At 47.2% G+C, this 12,354-nt stretch overlaps 1 protein-coding gene across 5 annotated transcripts in view; it reads left to right on the plus strand.

Moving 5' to 3' along the window:
- Window positions 1-12,354, plus strand: part of USP9X (ubiquitin specific peptidase 9 X-linked) — a 255,269-nt gene that overhangs the window by 96,362 nt on the left and 146,553 nt on the right. For all 5 annotated transcript variants that reach the window (XM_073566031.1, XM_073566034.1, XM_073566033.1 and 2 more), the window contains exon 7: window positions 1,658-1,773. In XM_073566031.1, the coding sequence (XP_073422132.1) occupies window positions 1,658-1,773 (116 nt within the window). The remainder of the gene's footprint in view (window positions 1-1,657; window positions 1,774-12,354) is intronic.

Raw genomic sequence — 12,354 nt, forward strand, 5'->3', positions numbered from 1 at the left:
GACATGCTAAAACCAATGGTGTCTTTCAAAAGTACAACTTGTCCCACAAAAAAAATAAGCCCTCACATGGCCATAATTACAAAAAATAAAGTTATGGCCCTGGGAAGTAGGGGAGCAAAAAACGAAAACGCAAAACTGAAAAAAGCTCCTTTCATGATGGGGTTAATTTATTGTAGCAATTTTTTCTTATGAACTTTACGATTGGGCTATAAATTTGAGTTACTACTCTGGTATGTTCTACTTGACCGTCCCAATTTAGTACTCTACGTATACTGTACATACTTGAATTTTAGGTTTTTTGTAGACTTGTATATGAACATACAAATGATTTGTTATTTAAAGGGAACTTGTCAGATAATGTATTCTGCTAATCCACAGTCAGCATGAATAAGACAGGCTTCCTTATTGCATGTATGATCATTTCATGCTATAACACTGTGGTGTTTAAAGCGCCACTGCAGTGTGTTGACCCCCACCCGAGCTGGATTAGTATCACCTTAAGGCCATGTGCACACGATGCAGATTTGCAGCGTTTCCGCAGCGGATTTTACCGCGCAGAAACGTTGCATATCCGCATTGTGATGTACAGTACCTTTAAAATGAATGAAAAAAAAAAAAACGCTGTGCAGACGCTGCGGATTTTTCCGCGCGGTTTTCCTGCGGTACAAAATCCGCAGCATGTTGCTTCTTTTGTGCGGTTTTCTATCTCCCCTGTTACCAAATCCGCAGGGGGAAGACCGCAATGGAAAACCGCACAAAATCCGCATGAAAACCGCGTGAAAAATGGAAGAAATCCGCAGGAAAAATGCAGGTCATTTGACCTGCGGTTTTCTTCCATTCTGCACGGAAAAATCCGCAGGGCTCAAAACTCCGTCTGCACTCAGCCTAAAATGTTCCCTGCCCTTAAAACCTACCAGCTGCCGTCTGCTGCTCCAGTCTTGATCTGCCATCTTGTAACCGCAGGTTCTGACTGACCAGACGTCAGAGCTAACCGTTACAAGCTCTCAATGTAAGTCTAAGAGCCTCGTTCTTGCTGTCATAGACTTGCGTTGAGAAGTGACCTCAGGCTCGCTCAGCAAACACTGGGGTCTGCAGGTCACAAACTGCAAAAGATGACCGAGCTGTGCCGAGAATAGAAGACAAGGATGGCTGAAAAGTGTAATACTAGGGGCAGGAGACTTCCATTTGTGACATCAGTCCAGTATTACAATAAAAAAAAAAACAAGCTTGAGTGGTGCCTGATGAGAACTTGCTTTAATAGGTGTCAGGGAAGGGATGAACAGGACAACCAGACAAAGGTATTAACCCTTCAGTTTCTTCACTCACAACTCTGCATGATTAACAGGTCTCTTCTTCTGTATGTATTGGTAGAGACCTGTCAGTTTAGCAGAGAGTGTAGGTAGGGAGATGGGCCAAGACACTGCATTGTGCTGTGACTGGACGTACTTGTCATCCCCCCCCTGGCACCCTTTTAATGTTTCCTCTGACATACCACAGCATTACAGAGTAAAACATAATTTTACAATAATTGTGCCGGTTTCTTGTTCATGCTGCTTGTGGCTCAGCAAGTAGAGTTATATGTTTGCATTATGCAAGTAACCTCTTTCTCTCTCTCTTTTTTTTTTTTTTTTTTTAATTTTTTTTTTTTTATTTGAAGGGTTGGTTAGTAGACCTCATAAATAAGTTTGGCACGTTAAACGGGTTCCAGTTACTGCATGATCGCTTTATGAATGGCTCCGCATTGAATGTTCAAATCATTGCAGCTCTCATAAAGTAAGTTACCTCTGCATCTATGCTTTCTATGTTGTAGCCTGCCATGTGAATTAATGGTGTTACACAGGCAATGTCTACTATACAGAACTGAATAATATATCACCTAATGATCTTATTACTTACGTTTTTCTGCCTGTATGCTTGTTAAAGGGAAGGTGCCACCAGTTTTCTGTTTTTTTGTGAAAGCTTAAAATGGTAATAAAAATGTACGGTATTAAGGCAATGTTTGCAAACATTTCTATATGAAATATATTATATATATTTTTTACAAATATATATAATCACTAGGGGGAGAATTTTCCGTTTTAGACCTCAAGCAGCTATAGTAAGACTTACCAGCTTTACTGTTGGCTGGAAAATTGGGGCAGTAACTGCTGACATCACCATTTCCCTCCCCTTTTGGGTGTTCTAGTATCCCTGGGGCAGAATGAAGAGCAGCATCACAGGACAGTGCCATTTTGTGGATGACTGCCCTGTGATCTGCTATCACCAGCAGTTACTGTCTCTCTCCCACAGGCTTCATATGTCTCTCTCAGGCTGGGTTCACATTAGTGTTTGGCTGGTCTGCGGATGGCTGTGTAATTCTTCCCTTAAGCTCTGCCTACTTCCGCATGCGTCTTGCGTACCTATCTTTAACATGTACGCAGGGATATGCGTTGTATGCAGATGTGTCCGTCATTTTGACATGCCTGCCGACCGCACGGGAACACATGTTACGTTCCTGTGCGGTCGGCGGGCATTTCAAAATGACGCACGCGGACACATCCGCATACAACGCATGTGTGTACCCAATGTTAAAGATAGATACGCAAGATTCATGTGGAAGTAAGGCGGAGCTAACCCCTTAAATGTCCAATGACGGACACAGTCCGTCATTAGACATCTCCTCTGCTTTGAGGGCTCCGGCGCTGAGCCTGCATCAAAGCCGGGACATGTCAGCTGTTTTGAACAGCTGACGTGTGCCCGCAATAGGCGCGAGCGGAATCGCCGTCCGCCCGGGCCTATTAGCTAGTTAAATCCTGCTGTCAAAGCTGACAGTGGGCATTTAAATAGCACTTTCGGCCGCCGGTCCGGGAGTGAGCTCATCGCCGACCCTTGTCACGTGATCGGGGGTCGGCGTCATGTTGCCTGGACAACCAGAGGTCTCATAAAGACCTCTATGGTTGTTCCAGGCTGATGGCTTTCAGCGCCGCCCGGTGGTCGGCGATGAAAGCACAGGAGTAAATCTGCTACATATGGGCGATCTGCTCATCGCCCATATGTAGCAGAGCCGATCGAGTTGTGCATCCTTCAAGCCTCCTATGGAGGCTATTGAACCATGGCCAAAGTAAAAAAAAAAAAAAAAAATTCAAATCACCCCCCCTTTCGCCCCAATCAAAATAAAACAGTAAAAAAAAAAAAAAAATCCCACATACACATATTAGGTATCGCCGCGTTCAGAATCGCCCGATCTATCAATAAAAAAAAGCATTAACCCGATCGCTAAATGACGTAGCGAGAAAAGTCAAAACCCCAGAATTACGTTTTTTTTTTTCTCTGTGACAATGCATTAAAATGCAATAACGGGCGATCAAAAGAACGTGTCTGCATAAACGTGGTATCATTACAAAACGTCAGCTCGGCATGCAAAAAATAAGCCCTGACCCGACCCCAGATCACGAAAAATGGTGACACTACAGGTCTCGGAAAATGGTGTTTGTTTTTTTTAGCAAACTTTGGATTTTTTTTTCACCACTTAGATAAAAAAGAACCTAGACATGTTTGGTGTCTATGAACTCGTAATGACCTGGCGAATCATACTGATGGGTCAGTTTACTCTGTCGCCTCATTAGGGGACACAGAACCATGGGTGTTATGCTGCTGTCTACTAGGAGGTGACACTATGCATAATCTGAAAAAGTTTAACTACGGCTCCTCCTCTGCAGTATACACCCCTGGACGGCGTCAGCCTTCTCCAGTTTTTGCTTAGTGTCGCAAGGAGGCACACTTTTTTTTTTTTTTTTTTTTCTTTTTCGTCCGGAATGCAGATGAAGAAAAGTGGGTCTCCAGCGAGACTCCCGGCATGGCTCCTTCCTTGGCCCCCAGGCAGACATGGCACAGCAGAGACAGGGCTTTCTGCGCCCCTGTCTCTGCAGCAGCAGTGGCTCCATAGCGCTTCAGAGGGACTCCCCCAAACAGGAACTGCTACCCCTGCTGTCCCCATCGCTAGCCAGTCGCCCATTCCAAGGGGGTCTGGTGCAGATCCGACCCCCTCCCGGACTACCGCGCCGCTCTGGAGCCCTCCTGGGCATCAGATCTCTAATTGAGACCGCGGCTTCGGCCTAGCTGAAGCCGCCGCCTTTTTTCCGCCCCCCCCTGGCCCGCCCCCCGGATGACTAAGATGACACTCTATAGTGTCATAGAAGGGGCGGATTGAGGCAGAAAAGGTGCGTTTCTACATAGCCCAGCGCGCCCTTTTCAGCTCTCCGCCCTCTCCTTCCTCTCCTCAGCATCCCGGTGGCCATTTTTTTTTTTTTGGCTGCAGACATACCTGACAAACGGACACCTCCAGCAAGAAGGAGAACCACAGCACAGAACTGTGATTTGTCGGCGCTGGACCTAGGGGCACACTGGGTGGGGTAAGATCACAGCTGGGTTCTCTTTACTTAGCTGTGAATCCATACTACCTATAAGGCTCTCTGTGGGCTCCCTCTGCATAGCCACCCCTATAGGATCCCTGATAGCCTCTGTGCACTATGCCGGGCTCAAGAAAGAGAACCAGGCACGAATGTTTCTATGCATTCTGCACAGCCTGCAAAACTACGCTCCCCAGTGGCAGCATGTATCCGCACTGCCGAGATTGCATCCAGAACTCTGGGTCAGAACCCCAGGGAGTCCCTACCAACGCTTCAGTGTCTGATACCACGCCGGAATGGGCTACTCAGATGTCGCAGTCTATGACACAGTCCATAGATCACTTAACCGCTACATTGCTGCAAGCTCTGCAGGGTCGTGTCCCGGCTATGAACGTTACCCAGCAAACGGACAGCTTGTCTCAGGAACATGCTTTTTCCGACACTCACAGATGTAAGCGGACCCACAGGTCCCGATCACCTGAGTCGTCCTATAGCACACGGTCACCCCCCCAGGGAGAGACACCGTCATTCCAGGTCTCCTAGGCAGTCCCCTATCAGAGACAGACAATGCAGTTCACCACAGAGATCCCCTACCACAGAAGACCTCCACCCCAGATCGCCCACCAGGGAACACCTTAGCGATACACAGGATTCGGAAGGCATCTGTGACTCCGACTCAGACAACGAAACGGAGAGGTCCGTGGTACCTTGTCCCCCTAGCAATACAGCGCTAGTTGAGGACATAATCTGTGCCATCCATCGGGTGCTGTAAATTTCAGATCCAGCCCTGGAAGCCCCAGATCATAAGATTTGCTTCGAAAGTGTTCTAAAACCACCTAAGGTCTTCCTTAATCACCATGAGTTTCAAACGATACTTAGCAGTTTTCGCAGCCTGAGAAAAAAATTTGCCAATCGCAAATATTTGGAAGCGAAGTACCCCTTCTCACAGAAGGACACCAAAGAGTGGACAGATCCACCCGAAGTGGACCCCCCAGTATCTAGACTAGCAGCACAGACCCTACTCTCACTGCCAGATAGCTCAACCCTCAGGGACGCAGCAGACCGGTAAGTAAAACGCATGGCTCGTTCCATTTTCGAAGCGGCAGGGGCCTCCCTGGCCCCTGTGTTCGCTTCAGTTTAGGCGGCCAAGGCCATCCTGGCTTGGGCCAAAAAACTGCAGGAGGGTCTTCAAGCTTCAAATACCGGGCTCTCGGACCAAGCGGTTCAAATAGCAGTGGTAGCAGACTACATGCTTCATGCAGCCCTAGACTCAGCAAGAGGTCTAGCGGGGATTGCGGCAAACGCCATTACGATTCGGCCTATCCTCTGGCTGCGAGAATGGAAAGCGGATGCGGCCTCAAAAGTCCCTCACGCCTCTTCCGTACCTTAGTGGAAGGCTTTTTGGCAAAAAGTTGAACACAATGATATCCAATGCCACTGGGGGTAAGAGTACCTCTCTCCCTCAACTGAAACCTAAACGCACGTTTAAACTGAGAAACCAAACACGATTCCGATCCTTTCGGAACTCTTCGGGCTGGTCCGTCTCGCGCCCAGAGCAAAATCGTAACCGCTCCCCACGCAGGGACAACCCACGGACGGCGCAGAGACCGGACAGGACTTGGCAGTCGAAAGCAGGCCAAGCGAAACCCAAGGGAGGAAAACCTCAGAACTTCACTTCATCATGACTCACGACCTCCGGAAGACATCCCACCAGTAGACTTCTACTCTTTCAGCAAGTCTGGCTGCCTATTACAGAAGATAGGTGGGTCAGGGAAAGTGTCTTCCGGATACAAGATAGCGTTCGCTTCCACTCCACCGAACCGGTTTTTCCTCTCTATTCCACCAACACCATCAGATAAGGCTCGTGCCTTCCACCAAGCGGTCTCCTCTCTCCTTCAAACAGGAGTCGTAGTACCGATTCCCGCGAACGAAAGATTCCGAGGGTTATACTCCAATCTATTTGTAGTGCCCAAGAAAGGAGGCAGCGTCCGGCCCATACTAGACCTAAAACAGCTCAGCAAATATGTACGGGTCCGTCATTTCCGCATGGAGTCCCTCTGGTCCATCATAACATCCATGGAGCAGGGCGAATACCTTGCCTCCATAGACATACAAGACGCATATCTGCACATACCAATTGCTCCCGCCCATCAAAGGTTTCTCAGGTTCGCAATCAACCAAAACCACTACCAGTTTGTTGATCTCCCGTTCGGACTTGCAACGGCTCCAAGAACGTTTACTAAGGTCATGGCAGCCACCATGGACGTTCTACACTCCAGAGGCATAGTCGTTCCGTACCTGGACGACCTTCTCATCAAGTCTTCCACCTTCAAGGACTGCGAGGTCAGTGTCTCAATCACAATAGACACAGTCGTCTGGGATGGTTAGTCAATCTACAAAAATCGACTACCCCGAGTCAGACTCTAACCTTCCTGGGGATATTATTCGACACCTCCAGGGGTCTAGTGCTCCTTCCCAAGGACAAGACACTGGCCCTCCATCTGGGAGTTCGCACACTCCTCTGCAAACCTCCCCGATCTCTCCGGTTTGCCATGAGTCCTCGGCAGGATGGCAGCAGCAATGGAGGCAGTGCCATTTGCACAGTTTCACCTCAGGCCTCTTCAACTAGCCATCCTCAGATCTTGGGACAGGAACCCCCTTCTCCCTCGACAGGGAGTTCCGGTTGACATCGTCAACCAGGATGTCCCTACATTGGTGGCTCAAGCCAACTTCGCTTGCAAGAGGAAAACCCTTTCTCTCAGGTCAATGGAAGGTCCTGACCACCGATGCAAGCCTGACAGGTTGGGGTGCGGTGCACCTACATCACAGGGCACAAGGCAAGTGGTCACCAATGGAAGCGACCTTGCCCATCAATATACTGGAAATCCGGGCCATCTCCCTGGCACTGAGAACCTTTCATCACTTGCTTGCAGCCTCTCACATACGTTAGTCGGACAATGCCACGGCGGTGGCATGTGAATCACCAAGGCGGGACCTGCAGCGCCCAGGCGATGAGAGAAGTGGCACATATCCTCCACTGGGTGGAAGACACGAGGTCGGTACTCTCTGCGGTCCACATTCCGGGTGTGGAAAACTGGGAAGCCGACTTCCTCAGCAGGCAAGGAATGGACTCGGGGGAGTGGTCTCTCCACCCCGAAATTTTGTACCAGATCTGTCAACGATGGGGAACCCCAGATGTGGACCTAATGGCATCCCATCTCAATGCCAAGGTCTCCAATTTCATGGCCAGGACACACGACCCGCGGTCGCTAGGAGCGGATGCCCTGGTCCAGGACTGTACCCAGTTCCAGCTCCTGTACATTTTTCCATTCCTCCCCCTGATCTCCAGGGTCGTAAGGAAGATCAAACAAGAGGGAGTTCCAACCATCCTGATCGCGCCGGACTGGCCCAGACGTACATGGTACGCCGACATCGTACAACTTACAGCAGACGCCCCCTGGCGTCTCCCCGACCGTCACGACCTTCTGTCACAAGGTCCTTTCTACCATCAGAATTCAGGGGCTCTCAATTTGACAGCATGGCCCTTGAAACCTGGATTCTAACCCAGGCAGGGTTCTCACCAGATGTCATTGCGACCATGATCAGGGCAAGGAAGCCATCCTCCGCCAAGATTTATTACCGTACCTGGAGAGCTTTCCTTACCTGGTGCGAGTCTCGTGGACCGGTCCCACTCCCTTATTCCCTCCCGAAGGTACTCTGTTTTCTTCAATCGGGCCTGGACGCCAGGCTATCCCTAGGCTCGCTTAAGAGCCAGGTGTCAGCTCTTTCAGTGCTTTTCCAAAGGCGTATTGCTAGCAAGCCGCAAGTAAGGACTTTCCTCCAGGGAGTTTCCCGTTTAGTTCCCCCCTACAGACGTCCACTGGAAACGTGGGACCTCAACCTGGTCCTGACAGCATTGCAGGCACCACCCTTCGAATTCCTTAAAGAAGTCCCACTCTACATTCTGTCACAGAAAGTGTTTTTTCTAGTGGCAATCACCTCGCTATGCAGAGTGTCTGAATTGTCAGCACTTTCCTGCAGACAGCCTTTCCTAGCTTTTCACCAGGACAAGGTGGTTCTCCGTACTGTACCATCCTTCCTTCCGAAGGTTGTGTCCACCTTTCACCTAAATGAGGAAATCTCACTGCCATCCCTTGTTCCGGTTCATAGAGTGGAGAAGGCTCTGCATACGCTTGACCTCGTCAGAGCATTGCAGATTTACGTGTCCAGGACTGCACCCTTCCGGAAGTCTGATTCCCTCTTCATTCTTCCGGAAGGCGGTCGCAAGGGCCTGCCGGCTTCCAAGGCTACCCTTGCCAGGTGGTTCGGTGGCCTACCGACTTAACAGTTCCTCTCTTCCGGCTGGTATCACGGCACACTCTACACAGGCAGTAGGGGCCTCCTGGGCCATTCGGCACCAGGCTTCGGCACAAGTATGCAAGGCGGCCACTTGGACTAGCCTACACACGTTTACGAAACACTACAGTGTTCATACCCAGTTCTCAGCGGGCCTGGGTAGACGGGGTCTGCAGGCGGCAGTGCCCCAAGTTTAGGGTCCTGCTAGCACAATATTCGTCCATTGCTTCCCACCCAAGGACTGCTTTGGGACGTCCCATGGTTGTCCCCCAATGAGGCGACAGAGTAAAGGAGATTTGTGTACTCGCCGTAAAATCTTTTTTAGCCTCTAATTGGGGGACACAGAACCATGGGTGTTATGCTGCTATCCACTAGGAGGCGACACTATGCATAATCTGAAAAAGATTAACTATGGCTCCTCCTCTGCAGTATACACCCCTGGACGGTGTCAGCCTTCTCCAGTTTTGTGCAAAAGCTTTAGGAGGAATGTAACAAATAACATAACCATGCCTGTAAGAAGGCTACTATGCACGAGCTCAAAGAACAATGAGAACTCAACTGTAAACAACGGCCCGTAAGGGCAACATGGTGGGAGCTTACGGGCCGTTGTTTACGGTTGAGTTCTTATAATATTCTTTGAGCTCGTGCATAGTACCATTCTTACAGGCATGGTTATTTCTGTTACGTCCCTCCTAATGCTATTGCACAAAACTGGAGAAGGCTGACGCCGCCCAGGGGTGTAAACTGCAGTGGAGGAGCCATAGTTAATCATTTTCAGATTATGCAGTGTTGCCTCCTAGTGGACAGCAGCATAACACCCATGGTTCTGTTTCCCCCAATTAGAGGCTAAGAGATTTTACGGTGAGTACACAAAAATCTCCTTTTAGCATTTAGTGAACCTAGCAAAAAAGCCAAGCAAAAAACAAGTGTGGGATTGCACTTTTTTTTGCAATTTCAACGCACTTGGAATTTTTTTTCCCGTTTTGTAGTACACGACAAGGTAAAATCAATGGTGTTCAAAAGTACAACTCGTCCCGCAAAAAATAAGCCCTCACATGGCCATATTGACGGAAAAATAAAAAAGTTATGGCTCTGGGAAGAAAGGGAGCGAAAAACAAAAACGCAAAAACGAAAATAACCCCGGTCGTTAAGGAAGAAGTATGCAGCCATACGCAGACCAGCCAAATGCTAATATGAACCCAGCCTCAGCCAGATTACATGCATCTCTCACCCCCCTCCACAATGGTCATTCACTGCAGACCTGCAGCTCCTTGGTATCTCACTGAGGGATGAATCACAGCTCATGCCCACAGCTCTTGCTCCAATATTGCTCATTGTACACTGTTCCTCCTTGATGTCTTTGCAGTCTCTGCTACTCTGTCTGCGCTCCTCTCACACACTTTACTCCTGTCAATCTAGGATCTTTTCTGCTGGAAGCAGTACTGCTGATGTTGGCTCCGAGGGCTCCATGAAAATGTCAGCAGAACACTCCCACTACTGTGAATTGTGCAGCCCGCAGAGGCGTGCCCAGTTCACAGCAGTGACAGTTGCCTTACAATACATAGGGTTGGGTCAATCTGTTTTCTACTATGACCATGGGGTGCCGTATTATGACAGTGTGGTGCTGCTATTGTGAAAGCAAGATGTCAGCCCCCAGTGCCTTCTTTAAACTCCTATAACACACTAAACGTGTTTCAAATGCAATTGAAACTTTGTTATAACAGAATGTTATGCTACATTACGTTGATTTATTATCTACAAACGTGGTACCTTCCCTTTTAATTTTAAAGGGTTGTCCAAGCTTGAACAAATAGTCTGCAGTCTCTCTCAATGCTGAGTTTAAATTACTGAGCTATTCCGCATTTTGCCAGTTCCAAGGATGCAATGTACATTCTAGTAGTCCCATTATTTCCAACCTATGAACAGATTTTTACTTAAGACAGCACATGTCCTTTAAATGTAATCGACTGAGGGAGCTCTAAGAGGGAATCGGGCTCATATTTCTCGTAACGTCTCCCATAATGAGCAGGGAAGTCTGGGACACAGCTGAGCTTGCATGGAGCGACTGTCCTCAGGTTTTCATGGTTTTTGTTTGTTTTTATTTATTTTTAATTTTAGCTCATACTATGTTCTCAACATTTTGGCAAAATTTGGTCCTCAAGCATGAATCTTGGAGACAGAATATAGAATAATTTAATGACTAAGCTAATAGGCTATCTGCTCCATACTCTGATCGGTGTTTAATTTGCTCTTTTGATTTAGGATCATTTTACACTAATAATTTGCAATTTATGTATATTTGGTGTCTGTGGAGCATCTCTTCCAGTTTCTGCAATATTCACTCTTGCTTTTCAAACAATGTAAACATTATTTCTTGGTTACATCTTTAGAAATGTTCCTATTTCTAAATATTAAAACTTGAGTCCTCAGTGGTAAATCCCTTTATAATGGCTAACCGAAAAAATGGTAACAAATTGCAAGTGTTCGAGATAACTTCATCAGAATAGAATAACACAATCTGAAGAGTCACATATTTATGAAAAAGAGGACACACAAAAAAAAAGTTTTATTGTCTTGTGATTGAGGTCTGTTAATGTGTTGTGATGCCCCCACAATGTCTGAGGAGCACATTCCTTGATATAGAAAGACATAAATCCATGCGACACATTCATTCCTGCACTGAGTGTCAAAGGTCGTCATAAGTTTATACTCACAAATTTTTCTGTCCCTCTGAGATTTGAAGTTACCTTTTAATGCAAGTAATTTCATGTCTATGATCTAGTGATCAGGAACACAAAAATGTTTGACCACAGGTAGTTCTATATATTTTTTTTTTTTTTTTTAATCGTCACAATGTGAATTTATCCTTGCTCTAAGTTTTTGCCTGGTCTCCCCTACATACAGACCCCAGCTGGACATTTGGTACACATAATTAAGTACACCACATTAGATGTGATGCAGCTGAAAGTACCTGGGATCTTTTAGTCCTGATGTCATAAATGGACAGATTTTACATTTCTGGCTACAGGGAAAAGTTTCTGGAGGTGTTGGATCAGACCGGGAACTTCTGACGATGATGCTTTTGCATCTTAGGCAGCACCCCAAATCTGTGAAGTGGGGGTTCTGAAAATATAGATTGTACTCTGGCATATTTTTGGAATAAAGGTTGTAATTTCTGTGCAGCTACCCTTAGCACCTCCAGATTTCGATTGTAGGTGACTACTAGAGGCACCCGGTTGCTTTCTTGCTTAGTTTTGTAATGTAAAGGATGATTCCTTGATATTCTGGTGGCACTTGTAATGTGGTTTTCAATTGGTCTTGGATGGTAGCTCTGGTTCAAAAGTTTTTCTGAGGCCACTAAGGTGTTTGTCTCTGTCCATTGGGTTGGAACATATCCAATTGTATCTGATGGCTTGGCTCTAGACGATAGTTGTTTTTTTTTTTTTTTGTGTGTGTGTTTTGGATGGAAACTGTCCAATTTAAGGTATGTCGGATGGTCAATTTGCTTTTGGTACAAGGATGGCTCTATTTTATTCTTCTGCAGATGATGGTGCACTTATCCCTTGTCCTCTCCATCAGCTACAGGAACCTTTCCTCTGCAACCAGAAAA

Source organism: Dendrobates tinctorius, unplaced genomic scaffold, assembly GCF_039654945.1.
Source record: "Dendrobates tinctorius isolate UK_male_01 unplaced genomic scaffold, ASM3965494v1 ptg000016l, whole genome shotgun sequence".
Taxonomy (NCBI): Eukaryota; Metazoa; Chordata; class Amphibia; order Anura; family Dendrobatidae; genus Dendrobates; species Dendrobates tinctorius.